At 39.1% G+C, this 21,945-nt stretch overlaps 1 protein-coding gene across 2 annotated transcripts in view; it reads left to right on the forward strand.

Moving 5' to 3' along the window:
• The window catches only part of PIK3CG (phosphatidylinositol-4,5-bisphosphate 3-kinase catalytic subunit gamma), a 42,523-nt gene extending 21,060 nt beyond the window's left edge, over positions 1 to 21,463 (forward strand). Inside the window, exon 11 of one of the 2 annotated variants that reach the window (XM_030825743.1) lies at positions 19,447 to 21,463. In XM_030825743.1, the coding sequence (XP_030681603.1) occupies positions 19,447 to 19,725 (279 nt within the window). In that variant the 3' untranslated portion in view covers positions 19,726 to 21,463. The remainder of the gene's footprint in view (positions 1 to 19,446) is intronic. The other variant, XM_012512141.2, reaches the window with a different exon arrangement.
• Positions 21,464 to 21,945: the final 482 nt, after the last annotated feature.

Here is a 21,945-nt window from a genome sequence, read left to right on the forward strand (position 1 = left end):
GCACCCAAGCAGATGGTGCCTGCAGCGCACCGCAGCCCTCACCTCTCACTCAGCTTGGAGGCCGGTCCAGCCTCTACCCCTACCCTCTTCTGGCATGGCCAACCCTACCTCCTCCCTTTCACTTCCATTCATTCCTTTCCCAGGTGCAAAATGACACTTCTCAGTAATCTTCCCACCTAAAACCAAACAGAAGTAGAAATATTGCATAAGCAGTGGGATGGGCAAATGTGGAACACCAGGATGATGCTGGCACTAAAGAGGGCTTTCAGGAAGGGTGTCTGCTGAGCAGGTTAGCCACTAGATATTTGTCTATTCAAGACCTTAGCTAGAAGACTCAAATTTTACACATATTTTTCAGAACTCTCAAAAGTTGTGAGCTTCTCTTGGTTTTTGCTATAGGTGAATTCTTGATGTACCAACTGGGCTTATCTCATTTTTATAAGGGAGAATACCAAATATTTCATTTGAAATCTTGTTGGTCTGATCACAGGTTCTGCTAAGACCTCTAGCTTTTCCTGCTTACCTGTAAACAAGCTCTTACATGAGTCTGTCTGTCTCCCTGAGAGTGTGTAGATCAGGGGAGTCCAATCTTTTGGCTTCCCTGGGCCACATTGGAAGAATTGTCTTAGGCAACACATAAAATACACTAGATAGCTGATGATCTAAAAAAAAAAAATCACAAAAAAGCCTCACAGTGTTTTAAGAAAGTTTACAAATTTGTGTTGGGCCACATTAAAAGCCATCCTGGGTTACATTCGGGTTGGACAAGCTTGGTGTAGATTCTACTGGCTTTCCATTCCTTCCTGGTCTGTAACTAGTTTTGACTATCAAATACTTCAAATACCCAAGAGAATTAAACACTGGCAAAATTAATAACTGTTAATGAACATAATTCATAAGAGTTGTAACTACTACTGTAATATACCTATGTTATAGCAACACAAACACCAAACAAAGAATAATTACTTTATATGTACATTTGCCTTGGGTGCCCTTTAAATAGCTTAAACATGATTTGCTTTGCATTTCACATCTCAGACTTGCTCTCTTTTCCCTGAGTCTCTTCTTGAGTCCAAGGTTACCCTTGGGAGACGACATGACCCTTGAAGTTCAGTAGAACAGGAAGTAGGATACATTGTTTTGAAACCTGTCTGTTCTTGTTTGTTCTCCTGACTGATTTTCAATTTGGTGATTACAAGACTTACCCTCCCACAGTTCCAGTGGTGTTGTCAGAGAAACTGAGATCTATGTGGCCAGATGGTCTTGTGATTTTTAGTGTGTGTTTTTCTGCATAAACTCAATTGAGTTTCAGGCTATTTCCAGGGACTTGACACATTTCAGTCCTGTTTTTCTTTAAAGTTAAAAATCACATGTTTTGACAACTTCCTGGAACAGAAAAATGGTTCCAAAAAAAAAAAAACCCTGGAAGAATTTCACCATTTAAAGGGGGGAAAACACTCATGTCTTCTCTCCTCTCAGCGGGGTTCATCTGTTTGTCTGTTTGCTTCGGACAAACAGAGCAGCAATAAACTGCAACTTAAAGAATCAGACATACACAAGGAATTTGGCCTCATTGACGGCCCTTTTTTTGGTTTTTTTGTTTGTTTTGTTTTTTTTTTTTTTTGAGACAGAGTCCTCCCTGTCGCCCAGGCTAGAGTGCAGTGGCATGATCTCAGCTCACTGCAGCCTCCGCCTCCCAGGTTCAAGCATCAAGCAATTCTCCTGCCTCAGCCTCCAGAGTAGCTGGGACTACAGGTGCGTGCCACCATGCCTGGCTAATTTTTGTATTTTTAGTAGAGACAGGGTTTCACCATGTTGGCCAGGATGGTCTCGATCTCTTGACTTTGTGATCCGCCTGCCTCGGCCTCCCAAAGTGCTGGGATTACAGGCGTGAGCCACTGTGACCAGCCGGCTCTCCTTCTTTTTGTATATATGTTCTCTTCCTTTTTGCCAGGAATTTTTCCTAGAATGACTGCACATCTGTCCTGTTGCTGACAACATTCCCATAGACCCTCTGGTGCCCATGTCACCCTGTCAGATCCCAGCAGTACTTCTCTTTCTTTGCTGTTGTTGCTATTTTTAAGTTTCAAAATATTCTTTCACAAAAAGATCTGCAGTATGGGGAGGCCAAGGAGAGGTTTCTTCCCACTATCGGCATCTTCCACCCAAAGCAACAAACCTTTGCAGTGAGCCTTTGTGCAGTCTGTCCACTCAGTCTGGAATATTTCTCCATCCTTAGTGACCAAAGTTTGTTTCTCAAGCCATTAAAACCTTTTTTGCTAAAGCAACGTTTAAGCAGTGTGCTCCACTAAAAACACACTTTGGTACATTTGTTGTACTTGTGTGTGTCCGTGTTTTGGAGTACTGTTAAACATACGTGTTAAGCATACATGTTAAATGCCTGTGAATCTGTGCACGTTGAGCCTTAAGCACACATATAGCATAACATGGTGGTTGAAAGGGTGGGCTTCGTAGCAGAGAAACTTGAGTTTGAATGCTGGACCTGCTACTTAATAACCACATATATGATGATTATTCATCCTTTCATAACATCAGTTTCTTCATCTGTAAAGTGGGAATAATAAGACCTACTTCTTGTGCTTTTTCTAGGGATTACTTAAATGAAATATTCAGAATGCTTAGCCCAGTGCCTAGATCATAGCAGAAAATCAATAAACGGTAGCCGCCATTGTTGTAGTCATCACAGTGTGTCTTCAAACTTTGAAAACTTTTAAGTTGAGAAACCATTTTCGAAATGAGATCTCGGGTAATATATAAAACAAAGTAGCATGCTCTGCTTAAAGAGTAAGTGGAGGCCGGGCGCAGTGGCTCAAGCATGTAATCCCAGCACTTTGGGAGGCCGAGGCGGGCGGATCACGAGGTCAGGAGATCGAGACCACGGTGAAACCCCGTCTCTACTAAAAATACAAAAAATTAGCCGGGCGTGTGCTTCCCATTGTCGGAGAGGCTGAGGCAGGAGAATGGCGTGAACCCGGGAGGCGGAGCTTGCAGTGAGCCGAGATCGCGCCACTGCATTCCAGCCTGGGTGACAGAGCGAGACTCCGTCTCAAAAAAAAAAAAAAAAAAAAAAGAGTAAGTGGAGTTCCAGCTCCACCTGTTCTGCTTCCCCTTCCCCACCCCCTCTCTGCTCACCCTCTCCCTGTGTTCCCTCATCCGTCACAACAGGAAAAAAACCTGAACACCACAGCTTTAACTTACATACATGCAGAATTTCCAAAGTTTACAGCATGACAAAGATGGACGGCAGATTTTTTCATCATATGACTCTGACCTTGTGGCAGTTTTTTTTTTCTTTTACATACTGCTGAGCCTTCCAAAAAGATTTTCTGTTTCTTGGTTTTATGTTGTCTTTTAGAATCGAAGTTCTTCAAGATCAGGGACCACATCTCTAAATTCTCCAAATAGTGTCTCAGAATCTTGTATAATAAAGGCTGCCATTTTTAGGGAAGCTGGGAAATGTTGTATACATTTGCATTTTGAATTAAAGGTGTCCTCATTTCCAGTGAATCGCTTATTTTGAATTGATAAGGTTAACTAATACATGCTGTGTATTTGAATAACCTGTTAGGAACAATGGAGAAAAATTGACCCACTTTTTTGTTAAGGGTGAGGTGAGCCTGGTCCACAAAGAAAAGCATACCTAACTAGTGGCTTGAGCATGGAAGTAAGAGGAACTGAAATAAGCTCTACTGCGTCCCACCTCTCTGCTTCCCAAGGGAGCTACTTTAGCCTAGGACCATAGTCACGATTACTTCTAGAATAGGGGAGAGTTCAGGAACAAGCTATAATTAGATAGAGAAACACAAAACCAAGGCCCAGCATTTGAACCCAGGAGTATTTGTTAGCCATTGGAGCAGCATCCTACACACAGGTGCTAAACAGACACATTTCAATGGTGACGATTTTGATAAATTCTCCACAGAAAAATCTCCCTTATGGGAGGAATAAAAAGGAAAACAGTGTTTTTACTCATTGGTAATTTATTCTAGACCACGTTATTTTAAATTTCACTGAACAGTTATAGAATATATATAATAAACAAATATATTTATATCATTGGCAAATGAAATTTGGCTTCTAAGTTTTTTTAAATGTCAAAATGTGTTTTTTGTTGTTCTTGTTGTTTTGTTTTGTTTTGTTTTGTTTTGTTTGAGATGGAGTCTCGCTCTGTTGCCCAGGCTGGAATGCAGTGGTGTGATCTCGGCTCACTGCAACCTCCGCCTCCTGGGTTCACACCACTCTCCTGCCTCAGCCTTCCAGGTAGCTGGGACTACAGGCGCCCACCACCACACCCAGCTAATTTTTCGTATTTTTAGTAGAGATAGGGTTTCACCTTGTTAACCAGGGTGGTCTCAATCTCCTGACCTCGTGGTCCAGCTGCCTCAGGCTCCCAAAGTGCTGGGATTACAGGCGTGAGCCAGCGCACCCAGCCCCAAATGTGTTGTTTTTTAAAATTTTAAAACTAGTAAATGTTGTTTATTAAAATCAAGAGCCAGCAAAATATTGAAAATACCAAAAGACATAAAAATTCATTATCCTGCTTTCCAAAGATAATACTGTCAACATGTTAAAGTTTCTCCTTCATTCAATTAATTAACTGTTTAGTCTTTTTAGAAGATTGTAAATTAATCAGAATTTGCTTAAAAACTGAACTTAAGAAATAGATATGTTCGTCTCTTCAAATTGAGTAAGGCTGATTAACATCCATGAGATAGTAGTTTGTCATTTTGAATAAAATCTAAATATCCAGGCTTGGCCTGCTAGGCCCTGTGTGAGGAGGCCCCTGCCCCTCCAGCCTCATGCCACACTGTTCCCCTCATCTGCTCCCTCATCACTGTGGCCTTCCTCCACATCTTACCCCATCCCAGCTACCCACTGCTTTCTTCCCAGAATGCTCTGTGCTGCCCTGTGGTCTCAGCATAAATGTCATTCTGCAGAGCAGTCTTCTAAGTCAGTTCCCTCCTGTTACCCTTTGCCACAGTCCCCTGCCAGGTCCTTCATTGCATATATCACAAAATACATTTATTTGTACTGGTTTGCTGTTTGTCTTTCCCTATCCCAACTGTGAGCTCTGTGCAGCAGGGCCACATGTGTCCTGTGTCCCTCACAAGGGGCTGAGCCACAGTAAGCACTCGGTAGGTGTTTGCTGAGTGGAGTAGTGGAGGGACAGCACCTCGTAGGGGAGGAGCTGGATGAAACTGGATAACCTCTGGGGTGTCTTCCTTCCATATCATACATTGTATTCTGTGAGTTTCACAGTAACTCAGGACCAGATTGACAGACCACCATCACATGGAAGGTAATAAGCCTTCAGGAGGCAGGTTAAACATGCATACATTGGATGAGGAACTAAATCCAACTGTGAAATTTAATGTTTCATTAAATAATACAAATATGTGAGTGTATTATGGTACATATTCACATTTTTGTAGAGATTTCCTTATTGACATAAATCTTAAATATTTCTTTCCAGTCAGAGCTGTACCTTTTGCCAAGAGAACAGGGCATGGAGTGTATACACATAGTGTACATTCAATACAGGACAGTGGTTAAAGGGCAGGAACAACTTGTTCTTTTATAAACAAGCATTTTGGAGATGCTCTGTGCACACAGTAGGCACCAAGCAAATCTGAAGCCATCAAGGAGCCAAATAACACGTCCACAGACAAATCTATGCAAAGCAGGTCATTTGAGGAGTGTCTTTAAAAGGCACTTGCCCCTAGATGTCACTCTTAAGAAGCATTTTACAGGAGAAAAGCCTGGAGCCCATTCGTTGTGTTATTTTAATCTAGGATGACTGTGGAAATTTTCTTGCCAGTTTTATCAGGCCCGCCCTGTTTCCAGTTCCGCAGTCTCATCCCCATGCCAGCGTATACCCAAGCCTCCAACCTGGAGGCTCAGCCACATGCCCAGTCTCTATGCAGGGTCCTGACTCGGGAGGTTTTTAAGAACCTTCGTTCAGAGTACATCTCTTGTGTGGTCTAGCTCTACTCTTGGGTCCCATGTTGGTGTAACTGCTTCTCTTTCAGTTTCTCCACCAGAGGTCCCTCTGTTTGTTACCCAGCTGCTAGAACTAGGGCCCTAATCCCTCCTGTCATTTTTCTTCTGGAGACTCGAGTATTCTCCCAAGCCCAGCCACAGGGACCACAGAGACCTTGTGATCTGACATTCTTCCGAGGGCTGCGGCCATCTCAGCATCATTTCCGGTCACTATTCTCTACCTCCCCTTCCTTTGTGTGGTAGCCCTCATCCTTGTCTATACTTATAACCTGCTAGGCTGGATTTTCTCAGCCTCCTGCTCTAGCCTGTTGTAGTTACCCAGCCTTATTCACCATATACAAAACAGGACACTAATTCAACGCACACTGACTAAATACGTACTACATTTTAGGCACCGTGTCAGACATAAAGAAGGGTCAGGTACCGCCTTTGGCAAGGCATGATATTTTCCCAGTTTGGTCCCTTTCAAATACAATTGTTCCCTAATTCATCCTGATTTTAAAGTAGTGAATCTTGTCCAATATTGAACTTGGCTTCTGAACATTAAGCATTCATCCATCTTATATATGCAGATTATCTGTAGTGTATCAGACACTCTATTGGGCACAGGTGAGACAACAGAGCATGGTCCCAGAACATGGCAAGAAAGCTACTTACATAACTTTGTGCCAAGGAATACTTTGTGCTAAGAGTGTCCACAGTGGTTTGCAGAGGGAGCAATTAATCCTGCCCTAGAGGATAGAAAAGGGCTATTCAGAGAAGCATGTGTTTTTCTCAGGCCTTAAGGGATGCATTCAGTTTCATTTTTCCAGGCAGATACAGGGAAGGGAGGGAACATCCAGACAGAAAGAACAGCACGAGCAAGTGCATGAAGTTAGAAAAGTACATACAATCAGTATTTAGGAACAAGAAGTATATTTACCTGGTATGGCTAGAAAGTGGGTATTTCTGGAAGTGTGTAGTCGAATTTGAGTCAAGAAAGGAAATTTGGGTCCAACTTGAAGCAGTACATAGGCTGGATTACAGGGGTGGAGGGTAGAGCAGAGCAAAGAAGTCATTTGGAGCTCATTCGATTAATCACAAATAACCATAATTAAGGTCTATTACAGGTCAAGCGGGAGATGACCAGTTCATCTGTCACCCATAATGTACTGAGCTGATAAAGGATTCCGTCTTGGGATCTGCACCCTGACCCACTGACTAGGCCAGGCTCAGCCTCCTCTGTCTTAGTGTGAAGACTTTCAGTACTCACTATCTCTCCATATTATGCATTGGAAGATATCCTCAAAGACGGGTCTGATTTCAGCCATTTGTAGGAGTTTGAATATGTTGGTGTGATATCTCCCCCATATGCAGACTTGTGGGGCTTGTCAAACTATTAGGACTTTATTAAGCTTGTCAAATTTAAATTACTATTCTGGAAAATATATGAATCCAAAACTGGAAAGATAATAACCTTTTAATTGACATTATTCTCTCAATATTTAGTTTCTTTCAGAACATTTTGTCTAACATAGAATATTGTCAAGGACATTGTTTACCATATTACAAAACATACTCTATCAAGATCTTGTGAAAATTCTATTGGTCTTAGTTTCTAGAAAAGCTGTGCTTCTCCTAAATAGAGATGTTTTCTTTTAAATTTTCTGAACATTGACTAGAGTAACAGATTATGTCCTTTTAGCTAGAGATATATTTGAAGACTTCCTGTAGCAAGTACTGTCATGCATTGCTTAACAGTGGGGATACATACAGAGAAATGCATCATTAGGCAATTTCGTCATTGTGTAAACACCAGAGTGAACTTACACAAACCTAGATGGTAGTCTTCCACACACCTAGGCTATATGATATAGCCTATTGCTCCCAGGCTCCAAACCTGTACAGCATGTTACTTACTGAATACTGTAGGCAGTTGTGACACAATGTTATGCACTTGTGTATCTAAACACATCTGAACAGAAAAGGTACAGTAAAAATATGGAATTATAATCTTATGGAACAACTATGATATATGCAGTCCATGGTTGACCAAAACATTGTTATGCAGTACATGACTGTATATAGGACTTGTGATGTACAGTTTTAAATTAGCCTCCTTCCCCAACCCATTGTGGATTGTTTCCTTTCCTTTTTTCAGCCAGTTCTAACTAATGTTATTTTGACTTTTGTATCTCCAACTAGCCCACCTTAAATCCTTTTTGGAACAAGGCTGAAAGATAAATCATACACACACACAGACACACACACACACCCCTACATGCACGCTATCAGAATATTGACTAAAGTAGAACAGCTTATTGTAACATTTAGGTTTCTAATGCACTTCTAGCTAAATATTCAAGAAGATGGCAGTACAGCCCTTCCCCTGGTAAACAGAGCTAGTCTGAGAATCCTTTTTCAAGTACTTATAGATAAAAATCCTAATTCAAACTCATCAAAAGCATGGCCAAGTACCAGACACACTCCTCTTTCGGGTTTACCAGAAAGTGTGCTCTCATGCACTATTAGGTCTAATAATCAGTGACCTTCTCTGTTTTGCCAAAATAATTCCTAAAGACTGGCTAGCCAATGCATTGATTTTTATTAAAAAAACAAAAAACAAAATAAAATTCTCTGCCTTTGACTGGAATGATTTTTATCCATTGTCTCCTTCCTCTAGCAGAGGCAACATTACTATTTAGGAAAACTAAGTGGAGGTTCCACTTCATTTCTAGATGAAAATGGAGGATTTTGATCTTAAGAAAAGTATTTCATGTGACCTCAGACAGTCTGTAGCAGCCACAGCTCATCAGTGGTTAATAAATTAGTAGATTGTATATAGAAGTAGTTTGTTTTCAGTTTAGTGAACTGATAGTTGGGGCAGTTAGCAAATCAAGTAAAAGTTTGGGCCCTGAAATGATAATGAATTCCTTTGTTCCCAAGACTTCTGAGGGCGGTAGCTTTGTAAAAACAATTCTTTCTGTTAGTACTAGATGCTATAATTAAGGCATTTGAATCAACAATGAAATTGAGAGCAGATGTACTACGTAGGCTCAATCTATTTATTAGCTACTAATGGAGAATGTTCTAGCTAATGGCATTAATAATAATGTAGTGTTCCCCACATTTGTACTCATTAACAAGTGCATTAAACCAAGTCCTCGAAGTCAGATTTTTCCCTTACTCTTCTTCTCTCAATAATACAAATCCTTCAACAGTCAGTTAAGAAGGAGAGAATGAGGATGTTTGAGGTCAAGGAGAGGCAGCCCTGGCAGAAGGGAAAATTACAGCCAGTAACTTCTGTGTTCTGTGTTTTCCCCTGAGCTCTCCAGGCCACATCCTCATAGTCCCTGAAACCACAGGCCTCTAGGCCAAGGTAGTATCAGAACACTCCCACAGACCCTGTGGCTGAGTCCAAAAGGCAGAAATGAAACTTCTGGGGCTGAGTGGGCAGGGCAGGTGCTCAGCTGTGCCCCCCAAGGTGAGAGAACCACCTGCAGGAAGCCAGTGTTGCTGTATGCTTCCATCCTGCCCACCTCAGTGGGCCAGCACCATGACAGCCTCCCTTTGACACTGGTTGGAGTGAGGCTTATCCCTGACTCCAACCTACCTCACCCCCTAGGCCTTTACTAAGAGACCTTGTGGGCAGATGGTCTAGAGGGACAGTGAGCCCCTTAGCGTTGAACAGTATGTGTATTCAATAATGCAGCTCCTCGTGGTATTGATTAGTAATCATAGCCAACTACTTATGTAGCACTTAAATCTCACCACAACAACATGAAATCGGTATCATTCTTATTATTCTTAATCTATATTTAAAAGAGGTTAAGTGACTTCTCCAGTGATATATAGTTTACCAGTAATAAAGCCAAAATTAGAATTCATTCAGCTTGATGTGAATCTGTGTTGTTAACCACCACAACACACTGCCTTTCAGCAAAGGGTGATTAAAGCTGCACCAAGTCTCTAAGTGTGTACAGCCCGTCAGAATCTCGACACTGTTTGACAAGCATGGGACATGCAGTTAAACTGGGGAAGAAATTTCTTTCTCATAGAAGAGATCCTTGTGTGTGAAAATTAGAACTATCTGAATAAATTAGAATCAACAGAAATTCTTTATGTGAGTGAAGTAGCCTTCGAGAAAAGCAGGGCAGTTATTTCCTTTAACGCCTCTCCTTGGGTGCAGCAGAGATAGGTGAATTCCTGTGTCACTGCTTAACAAGTATTTACTGAGCACCAGTGGATTGGTGTTATAATAACTTGGCCTCAGTTTAATTTCCCTCCTTGAAAATTTTCTATTAAAATGAGTTTGACCACACAGTGGGTTCACACAGCAGGGGATTTGTGTGGATCCCCCAGTGTATGGAAGGATAGAAAATAATTAAAAATCAGAATGTACTCTAATTCAAAACCAAAAGGCATCCCCATCTATGTCCTTGTGAAAATTGTGCAAGTTGGCAAATTAATGAGGCTGTTGCCTGGGGTGAAGTCTGCACTTAGCCTGTGTAATTACTAAGAAATGAGAGAGACCTCAGTGGGTCCTACGGATGAGCAAAATAAAATAATTTCCGGACATAAGTGGAGTCATTAAGAATGCAAGAGCACTAATGCACTGGGGCCACTTCCAGGGGACAAGTGATGGCTGGGCAGCAGCAGCAACAGCCCACACAAGTCTCCCACTTCTTGGTGAACAGGGAGGAGATGCAGAGGGGATGGTAGGCAAGGGAGAGGACTGACATTTATTGAGCCTTCACTAGGTACCGGCCTCCATGCTGGGCGCTTTTTGTATACTGTCTCACTTAGAAAATGCCAGAATATTCCATGGGTTTTGTATCGCATAGGATGATGTGTACACTGCCCAGCCTTGACATACAGAATGACACAAGCCTGACCTTAATTATCATTGCAGTTACCCTGCCACACACAAATGTCACAGACAATATCAGCTAAAAGCAAAAGAAAGCTCACTATTAATTTTTGTCCTATAAATTTATATTCTTTTTTCTATAGAAATATTTTGTGTTAATTTACCAAAATGGGATGCATTGTTTTATACCTACTTCTTAAACACTTTTACATGTTTATTAAATATCCTTCTACAGTATATTTCTAGTAGTTCCAGGACATGCAATTTTAAGTACTTTTCGTGAATATTTTTTTATCAGTCCCCTATTGTAGGACATTATTAATAGATTGCTTTCAAGTTTCCACAATTTTAAACCATGTTCTAATGAACATCCTTATAGATAAATCACTGCAAAATTATTCAGTATTTTTAAAGGTAGATTCCTAGCATGGAAGTTGCTGGGTAAAAGGATATAGATGTTTTTAAAGCCAAGTTTATTGAGGTATGTTTTACGTAGAGTAAAAATCACCCTTTCTTTTATTTTTGGCTTGGGGTACACATGAAGGTTTGTTACACAGGTAAACACGTCACAGGGGTTTGTTGTACACATCATTTCGTCACCTAGGCGTTAAGCCCAGTACCCAATAGTTATCTTTTTTGCTCCTCTCCATCCTGTCATTCTCTCCTCTCAAGTAGATCCCAGTGTCTGTTGTTTGCTTCCTTGTGTTCATAAGTTCTTATCATTTAGCTCCCACTTATAAGGGAGAACATGCGGTATGTGGTTTTCTGTCTCTGCGTTTTTGCTAAAGATAATAGCCCCCAGCTCCATCCATGTTCCCACAAAAGACATGATCTCATTCTTTTTATGGCTGCATAGTATTCCATGGTATATATGTACCACATTTTCTTTAATCAGCCTATCATCGATGGGCATTTAGGTTGATTCTGTGTCTTTGCTATTGTGAATAGTGCTGCAGTGAATATTTCTGTACATGCATTTTTATGGTAGAATGATTTCTATTCCTCTGGGTATATACCCAGTAATGGGATTGCTGGATCAAAATGGTAGTCATGCTTTTAGCTCTTTGAAGAATCGCCACATTGCTTTCCATCATGGTTGAACTAATTTATACTCCCACCAACAATGTATAAGTGTTCCTTTTTCTCCACAACCTCACTAGCATCTGTTATTTTTTGACTTTTTAGTAATAGCCATTCTGAGTGGTGGGAGATGGTATCTCATTGTGCTTTTGATTTGCATTTCTCTAATGATCAATGATGTTAAGCTTTTTTCATATGCTTATTGGCTGCATGTATGTCTTCTTTTGAGAAGTATCTGTTTGAGTCCTTTGCCCACTTCTTAATGGGATTGTTTTTCTCTTGTAAATTTGTTTAAGTTCTTTATAGATGCTGGATATTAGACCTTTGTCAGATGCATAGTTTGTAAATATTTTCTCCCATTCTGTAGGTTGTCTGTTCACTCTCTTGATAATTTATTTTGCTGTGCAGAAGCTCTTAAGTTTAATTAGATCCCACTTGTCAATTTTTCCTTTTGTTGCAGTTGCTTTTGGTGTCTTTGTCATGAAATCTTTGCCCATTCCTATAACCAGGATGGTACTGCCTAGGTTGTCTTCTAGGGTTTCTATAGTTTTGAGTTTTACATGTAAGTCTTTAATCCATCTTGAGTTGATGTTTGTATATGGTATAAGGAAGGGGTCCAGCTTCAATCTTCTGCATATGGCTAGCCAGTTATCCCAGCACCATTTATTAAATAGGGAGTCTTTTCCTTGTTGCTTGTTTTTGTCAGCTTTGTCAAAGATTAGACAGTCATAGATGTGTGGTCTTATTTCTGGGCTCTCTATTCTGCTCCTTTGGTCTCTGTGCCTGTTTTTGTACCATTACCATACTGTTTTTGTAGCCTTTTAATATAGTTTAAAGTCATGTAACATGATGCCTGCAGATTTGTTCTTTTTGCTTAGGATTGCCTTGGCTATTTGGGCTCTTTTTTGGTTCTATATGAATTTTAAAATAGTTTTTTCTAGTTCTGTGAAGAATGTCATTTGTAATTTGATAGGAATAGCATTGAATTCCATTGGGCAGTATAGCCATTTTAATGATATTGACTCTTCCTATCCATGAGCATGGTATGTTTTTCCATTTGTTGGTGTCTTCTCTGATTTCTTAGAGCAGTTTTATAATTCTCATTGTAGACATCTTTCACCTCCCTGGTTGGCTGTATTCCTAGGTATTTTATTCTTTTTGTGGCAATTGTGAATGGGATTGCCTTTCTGATTTGGCTCTTGGTTTGGCTGTTGTTGGTGTATAGGAATGCTAGTGATTTTTTACACTGATTTTGGATCCTACAACTTTGCTGAAGTTGTTTATCAGCTGGAGGAGCTTTTAGGCAGAGACTATGGGGATTTCTAGATATAAAATCATGTCGTCTGCAAACAAAGATAGTTTGACTTCCTCTCTTCCTATTTAGATGTTCTTTATTTCTTCCTCTTGCCTGATTCCTCTGACCAAGACTTCCAATACTATGTTGAATAGAAGTGGTGAGAGAGGGGTTCCTTGTCTTGTGCCAGTTTTCAAGGGGAGTGCTTCCAGCTTTTGCCCATTCGGTATAATGTTAGCTGTGGGTTTGCATAAATGGCTCTTATTATTTTGAGATATGTTCCTTCAATACCTAGTTTATTTTGAGTTTTTAACATGAAAGGGTGTTGAACTTTATCGAAAGCCTTTCCTGTGTCTATGGAGATAATCATGTGGTTTTTGTCTTTAGTTCTTTGTATGTGAGAATCACATTTATTGATTTGCATATGTTGAACCAACCTTACATCTTGGGGATGAAGCCTACTTGATCATGGTGGATTAGCTTTTTGATGTGCTGCTGGATTCAGTTTGCAAGTATTTAGTTGAAGATTTTTGTATTGATGTTCACCAAGGATATTGGCCTGAAGTTTTCCTTTTTTTGTGTCTGCCCGGTTTTGGTATCAAGATGATGCTGGTCTCATAGAACGAGTTGGGGAGCAGTCTCTCCTCAATTTTTAGAATAGCTTATATAGGAAGGGTACCAGCTCTTCTTTGTACATCTGGTAGAATTCAGCTGTGAATTGACCAGGTCCTGGGCTTTTTTTGGTTGGTAGGCTATTTATTACTGATTCAATTTTGGAGCTCATTATTGGTCTGTTCAGGGAATCAGCTTCTTCCTGGCTCTGTCTTAGGAGGGTGTATGTGTCCAGGAATGTATCCATCTTTCTGGGTTTTCTAGTTTGTATGCATATTTGTAGTAGTTTCTGATGGTTGTTTTTATTTCTGTGGGGTCAGTAATAACATTCCCTTCTTCATTTCTAATTGTGTTTATTTGGATTTTATATATATCTATAATATATATATATGGCTACTTTATATATATATTAAGGATAGTTAAGTCTTCTTGTTGAACTGAACCCATTACCATTATGTAATGCCATTCTTTGTCTTTTTTGATCTTTGTTAGTTTGAAATCTGTTTTGTCTGAAATTAGGACAAACCCCTGCTTTTTTTCTGTTTTCTATTTGCTTGGTATATTTTCCTCCATCCCTTTATTTTGAGCCTATGAGTGTCATTACTCATGAGATGGGTCTCTTAAAGACAGCATTACCATTAGGTCTTGCTTTTTTATTCAACTTGCCACTCTGTCTTTTAAGTGGGGCATTTAGCCCATTTACATTCAAGGTCAGTATTGATATGTATGGATTTGATCCTGTCATTGTGCTATTAGCTGGTTACTATGTTAGCTTGTTTGTGTGGTTGCTTTACAGTGACACTGGTCTGTGTGTTTAAGTGTGTTTTTTGTATTAGCTGATAGCAGTCTTTCCTTTCTATATTTAGTGCTCCTTTGAAGGTCTCTTGTAAGGCAGGTCTGGTGGGAATGAATTCCCTCAACATTTGCTTATCTGAAAAGGATCTTAAGTCTCCTTCACTTAGGAAGCTTAGTTTGGCTGGATATGAAATTCTTGGTTGAAGATTTTTTCTTTAAGAATGTTGAATATAGGCCCCAAATCTCTTCTGACTTGTAGGGTTTCAGTGGAGAGGTCTGCTGTTAACCTGATGGGGTTCCCTTGTAGGTTACCTGCCCTTTCTCTCTAGCTACCTTTAACATTCTTTCCTTCATTTCAACCTTGGAAAATCTGATGATTATGTATCTTGGGGATGATCTTCTTGTGTAGAATCTTGCAGTTCTCTGTATTTCCTGAATTTGACTGTCAGCCTCTTTAGCAAACTTCGGGAAGTTTTCATGGACGATATCCTGAAATGTGTTTCCAAGTTCTTTGCTTTATCCTCCTCCCTTTCAGGGATGCCAGTGATTTGTAGATTTGGCCTTTTTACATAATCCCATACTTCTCAGAGGTTTTTGTTTTTTTTTTTTCATTTCCTTTTATTCTTTTTTCTTTATTTTTGTCTGACTGTCTTATTTCAGAGAACCAGTCTTCAAGTTCTGAGATTCTTTTCTCAGCTTGGCTTATTCTGCTATTGATACTTGTGATTGCATTGTGAAATTCTTATATTGTGTTATTCAGCTCTGTCAGACCCATTAGGTTCATTTTTATACCAACTATTTCATTCTTCAGTTCCTGCATCACTTTATTGTGATTCTTATTTTCCTTGGATTGGGTTTTGCCATCCTCCTGAATCTCGATGATCTTTATTCCTGTCCATATTCTGAATTCTGTGTCTGTCATTCCAGCCAGTGCAGCCTGGTTAAGAACTCTTGTTGGAGAACTGGTGTGGTTGTTTGGAGGACATACGACAATTTGGCCATTTGAGTCACGAGAGTTCTTGTGTTGGTCCTTTCTCATCTCTGCATGTGGGTGCTCCTTTAACCAGTTGTAGATTGAGTACAGTCAACAGAATTCTTTTCTGGATGTTTTCACCAGGCCAAGGCTTTGTGCAGGGTCTTTATTTGAAGCTGACTTCTTGTCCCTGGTTTCAGAGGGAGGTATGTTAGTGAGGTATTTTTGGTGTTGAAGCTTTGGGGTATGATCCAGCAGGTGGCACTTAGGCTTATTGGTCAGTTGGTAGACTCTTGCTTGGTTGTGGGGCTCCCCCATGTTACCTCACAGTTGCAGCCATGTTCTCTGTCAATGCTCTGAAAGTGTGGGTTTCTCTCCTCCTTGAGTGCTGTCTGTAGATCATGACTTGGCACTCCTTGGATGCCCACTGCAGCTCTCGGGTAATCTCAGTGTTTATGTTCCTTCCCCAACTTGGAGGCAGCAGAGGAAGGGACTTTGGTATTGGTTGTGGCCAAGGGTCATTTGCTTGTCACCTGGGGACTCCACCCAGAGAGATGCAGGTCAGCAGTGGCTCAGTGCAAGCGCTCCAGGATGGAGAGTCTGTGCTGTGGGCCCAAGCCAGGGGTTTCCTGTCTTGTGTCAAGCAGTGCGGGGGGTGTGTGGGATGCACGGGAGACAGACTGGCCTCCTCTCCTTGGGTCAGCTGCAGCTTGCTGGAGGTGTAAAATCACCCTTTCTGCTGGAGGTGTACAGTTCTATGAATTTTGACAAATGCATCAGTCATGTAACCACCATCACAATTAAGTTATATAACATTTATAAGCACTTTAAAGCTTCTGATGCATGTTAATCAAATTATCTGCTGGTAATATTATATGTATTCCTATCTACCATCAGCTTATAAAATGTGAACATTGGGTATTGTCCTTAAAAGACTAAAAAAAAAATTCCAGTTTGTAGGTAAATTTTCCATCTCATTTTAAGTTACATTTTTTAATATTAATGAGATTGCATATTTTTTCATAGGTTTATCTGTTTTTATGTCTTACAGTGTGAACTTTTATTATGTTTTTGGCCTGTATTTCTAGCCAACTATCTCTTTCTTATTGATTTTTAAGAACTATTAGGGGGCTAGGGCTGAAAGAGTGATCTGTCATGTTGCAAATACATTTTCTTTTGTCATTAAGCCTCTTTTAATATTATATATAGCTTTTTTTCTCTCGAAAGTTTTAAGTTCCTGTAGTCTTACCATCTTTTCCTCATAGAGTCCACCATGGAAGTCATCTTCATAAAGTCCTTTCCCACTCCATGATTATTTAAATATTTTCCCTTTTTACATTTAATTCATGTGGAATTTATTTTTGGTATATCACATGGAGTAGAATTTTATTTTCTCCCCCAAATGATGAACCACTTGTCCTGGTCCCATTTATCAAATAATAGATCTTTTCCCCACCAATTTGAAAAGTCACCTGTATTGTATATCATATTTATGTACTTAAGTATGTCTCTGAACTTTCCCTTCTGTTCCACAAAATTCCTTGTCTTTTTGGGAGAAGAATACATACTGGTTCACACTGTTTTTAATAATGTAGTTTTATAAAATGATTTAATATCTGGTTTGGCAAGCACTACTTCTCATTATTATAGTTTTTCAAAATGTTCTCTCAGGCCCTAATTATTTCAGATGAACTTTAAACCATATCTGAATTTAAACACCCAATAAGAATTTGTATTGAAATTTTATGTTTATAGATTAATCTAACAATAATTTATATCATTATAAGCAGTCTCGTCACTGAGGGATGTTCAAAAACTGACTCATTGCTCTTCAGAGATTAAAGTTTTATAATTTTTTAAGAGTATAAAAATTATAAATTATAAAAATTATAAAAACATAGGTTCTACATGTTTTATGTGTTCATCCTAGGAATCATGTTATTGTTGTTACCATTGATTTTAGCATCTGTTTTTGCATTTTACTTTCCAACTTGTGGATCCTACTTACAGCATTCTATTTATTAATTGTTATAAAAAGCTAGTTTATTAAAAACTAGTTACAATAATACTTGATTTTTTAAAGACAATTAGGTCATTTGTAAATAATAAGTTTATCTTCAGTTTTCTGATTTTATTTTATTTTATTTTGTTTTATTTTATTTATTTATTTAGAGACAGAGTCTCACTCTGTTGCCTAGTTTGGAGTGCAGTGGTGTGATCTCAGCTCACTGCAACCTCTACCTCCCGGGTTCAAGCAATTCTCTTGCCTCAGCCTCCTGAGTAACTGGGATTACAGACCCATGCCACCACACCCAGCTAATTTTTTTGTATTTTTAGTAGAGATGGGGTTTCATCATGTTGGCCAGGCTGGTCTTGAACTCTTGACCTCAAGTGATCCACCCACCTTGGCCTCCCAAAGTGCTGGGATTACAGGTGTGAGCCACCACACCAGGCCCACTTTTCTGATTTAATACTTCACTTCTTTTTCTGGTATTTCATTATTTAGAATTATTTTTATAATTTCAAATAATTCTTCACATTGTTATATTTTAATGACATATGAAGTCATATATTTTTTAAATCAAAAATAGATGTTAATACAGTACCTTATGGTGAATTAATCCCTCAGCTTTAGAATAAACCTTATTTGGCTATGGTGTATTAATCTTTTAACATTATGCTCAATATTATTTGAAATATATATATATAAAATCACTAACTTTAGTTTTCTTTAATATACTATCTTTGTCAAGTTATGGTATTAAGGTTGGATTATTCTCATGTTGTAAAATTGAGACTCTTGCATTTTTCTATGCTTTGGAACAATTTAAATGGCATAATCATACCTGTTGCTTAATAAGCAGACTTAACTCACCTGTATCACCTGCTCCAAAGCTTTTTGGGGGACCATGAGCCATAGCATTTTTTAAAGCCCTCTCTCTCACTCAGTGTTCAGAATTTGTATTAAAATTTCAAAGTTCATTTAACAATTTTGATTATCCGAAAGTGAAAAGCTAATTCATCTGTTTTCTTTTTTTTTTTTTGAGACGGAGTCTCGCTCTGTCGCCCAGGCTGGAGCGCAGTGGCGCGATCTCGGCTCACTGCAAGCTCCGCCTCCCGGGTTCACACCATTCTCCTGCCTCAGCCTCTCCGAGTAGCTGGGACTACAGGTGCGTGCCACCATGCCTGGCTAATTTTTGTATTTTTAGTAGAGACAGGGTTTCACCATGTTGGCCAGGATGGTCTCGATCTCCTGACCTCGTGATCCGCCTGCCTCGGCCTCCCAAAGTGCTGGGATTACAAGCGTGAGCCACCGCGCCCGACCAATTCATCTGTTTTCTTAGACTTGAACAGAGTATAAAATAAACATGAAAACTAAATCTCAAACATTTCCATCAGTTCTTTGGATTTCATTAGTTCTTGGCAAACATTATTTACACTTACATAAAGTTTATTGATTACAGTATGATGTTCAAAAGCTGACTCATTGCTCTTCAGAAATTACAGAAATGTCTAGCCTCAATCTCTTGGGAAAGAAACTGAATTAAAAAGGTAGCATAAGAAATAAGATGAAACTTGTCTGTATCAATTAGTTTTCCTTGAGCACTCCCTGGATATATGCAACTACACGAAAGTATTTAAGAGATTATAAAAACAGTTTCTCATCAAGTTTTTCATCTGAGGCAGGGACCTACCTTGTTTGTGATGTTTTCTCCTCATGGACAGGTAATGCTATGTATATTTCAGTACATCCCTGTAATCTTCAGCCTACTTGTTAGTTACCATAACAACAGTAACAGCATTTTCTTCTCCTTTATCCAGGACATCTGTGTAAAGGCTTATCTAGCCCTTCGTCATCACACAAACCTGCTGATCATCCTGTTCTCCATGATGCTGATGACGGGAATGCCCCAGTTAACAAGCAAAGAAGACATTGAATATATCCGGGATGCCCTCACAGTGGGGAAAAATGAGGAGGATGCTAAAAAGTATTTTCTTGATCAGATCGAAGTTTGCAGAGACAAAGGATGGACTGTGCAGTTTAATTGGTTTCTACATCTTGTTCTTGGCATCAAACAAGGAGAGAAACATTCAGCCTAATACTTTAGGCTAGAATCAAAAACAAGTTAGTGTTCTGTGGTTTAAATTAGCATAGCAATCATCGAACTTGGATTTCAAATGCAATAGACCATTGCGAAAGCTGGCATTTCAGAAGTATAGCTCTTTTCCTACCTGAACTCTTCCCTGGAGAAAAGATGTTGGCATTGCTGATTGTTTGGTTAAGCAATGTCCAGTGCTAGGATTATTTGCAGCTTTGGTTTTTTCTCATTTGTCGGTGGCATTGGAGAATATTCTCGGTTTAAACAGACTAATGACTTCCTTATTGTCCCTGATATTTTGACTGTCTTACTATTGAGTGCTTCTGGAAATTCTTTGGAATAATTGATGACATCTATTTTCATCTGGGTTTAGTCTCAATTTTGGTTATCTTTGTGTTCCTCGAGCTCTTTAAAGAAAAAGATGTAATCATTGTAACCTTTGTCTCATTCCTTAAATGATGCTTCCAAACAGCTCCTTAGTGTCTGCAGGTGTTAGTGGTGTGCTAAAAGCAAGGAAAATGAGTTAGTCTTTTCAGTGTCTTTTGCAATTCAATTCTTTTGTCATGTATAACTGAGACACACAAACACAGCAGGAGAAATCCGAACCATTGTGACTTGACCTTCCTCTGCTGGTCTTGTTCCAGGGTTATGAATATGAAAAAATAGAGATGAGACTTTTTGTGTCAATTCTGTCCACAAGAGTGAGTTATCTAGTATGATTAGTATAGCTTTCTCCAGCATGGCAGCAGGAAGTAACTACAGGGCCTCTTTTATGCCTGACATTTCTTCCCTTCCTATTTCCCTGCCTCCCTTTTTCATCAATTGCGATGCTCCCACAACTCTTTACAGACTTGTGAAATCTTCAAGAACACCTTTACTCTAGAACTCAAAAATTAGCTGAAAAATAATTACTTCTCAAGGATTATTAGAATCTTAGGTACTTATTTGTAAAGACATTTAGTGACTTTTTTTTCAAGTGTCTTATTAAAGGAGGCATTCTAGAAAATATGAATTAGTTTCCAAATGCCTTAATTTTAAACTTTGGCCTGAACAGTTTTTTCTTTTTTTAATAGAAGAAGATATTTAATATCTTAAAAATATTCCAAGTTAGGAAGAACACTACTTGCCTTATCCATTTCCCATTTAAAGGACTTTTAAACTTTGACATATCCTTCAGATTTCCTAAAAGTAATTGAAATATCTTACTTTAAAAATATTTTCACCTCTTAAATATCTCATTATTTATTGGAGGTATTGTTTAACCTTAGAGAGACCATTAAATTATTTATAAAATATTTTGTAATTACCTGTAGTTAATACATTACATAGAAAAAAACTCTATGTTAACAGTGTCTATGTTTAAGTATAATCAGATATAAATATATACTTAATTTTTTAATTTTAAAAATAGCTACCTGTTTGACTTTGAGGTAGCCCAGACATTTTTTTTTTTTTTTTTTTTTAAATGTGTGCAAAAGCCCAATGGTTCCTAAGCCTGGCTGCAAGGAAGAATCAACAGGGACACTTTTTAAAAACACTCATCAGCCTGGGCAACACAGTGAGACCCCATCTCTAAAAAAACTTAGCTGGGTATAGTGGTGTGTGCCTATAGTCCCAGGTACTCGGGAGGCTGAGGCAGGAGGATTTCCTGAGCCCAAGAGGTGGAAACTGCCGAGAGTCATGATCATGTCCTTACAGTCCAGCTTGGATAACAGAGCGAGAACCTGTCTCAAAAAAATGAAATAAAAAATAAAAACACCCTTGCCTGCGCTCCATTCCCAGGTTATAATTTAATTACTGTGGGATGAGGCCCAGACATCAATATTTTTCTAGATTCTTTAGGTGATTCTAATTCACAGCCAGAGTTGGAAGCCCTGCGTGGCCTTTGAAGGTCTAGATGATTCAAATTCTTCCTTGCCCTTTGAGCTTTTCCCCGTCTCACAGGTATCTAGAAAAAAACTCCTCTTCTTTGGCAACCTGTCCTTTTAAAATCACACTCTACCTGCCTGTACAGAGGACCATGCCCTATAATGAAATGTTTATTCCTCTCTATAAATGTAGGATAAACATTTTGTGGCACTTCTGGACCAACTATTCCCTACTATTCTTTTGAAGAAAGGCAGGAAGAGTACTTTTTAATTCAGAAGAGGATGTTTTCACTATTCTGATAAACAATAGCGAAGTTCAGACCTTGTACAGATTCTTTTTATTTGAATTGCTG

Source organism: Nomascus leucogenys, chromosome 13 (assembly GCF_006542625.1).
Source record: "Nomascus leucogenys isolate Asia chromosome 13, Asia_NLE_v1, whole genome shotgun sequence".
Lineage (NCBI taxonomy): Eukaryota > Metazoa > Chordata > Mammalia > Primates > Hylobatidae > Nomascus > Nomascus leucogenys.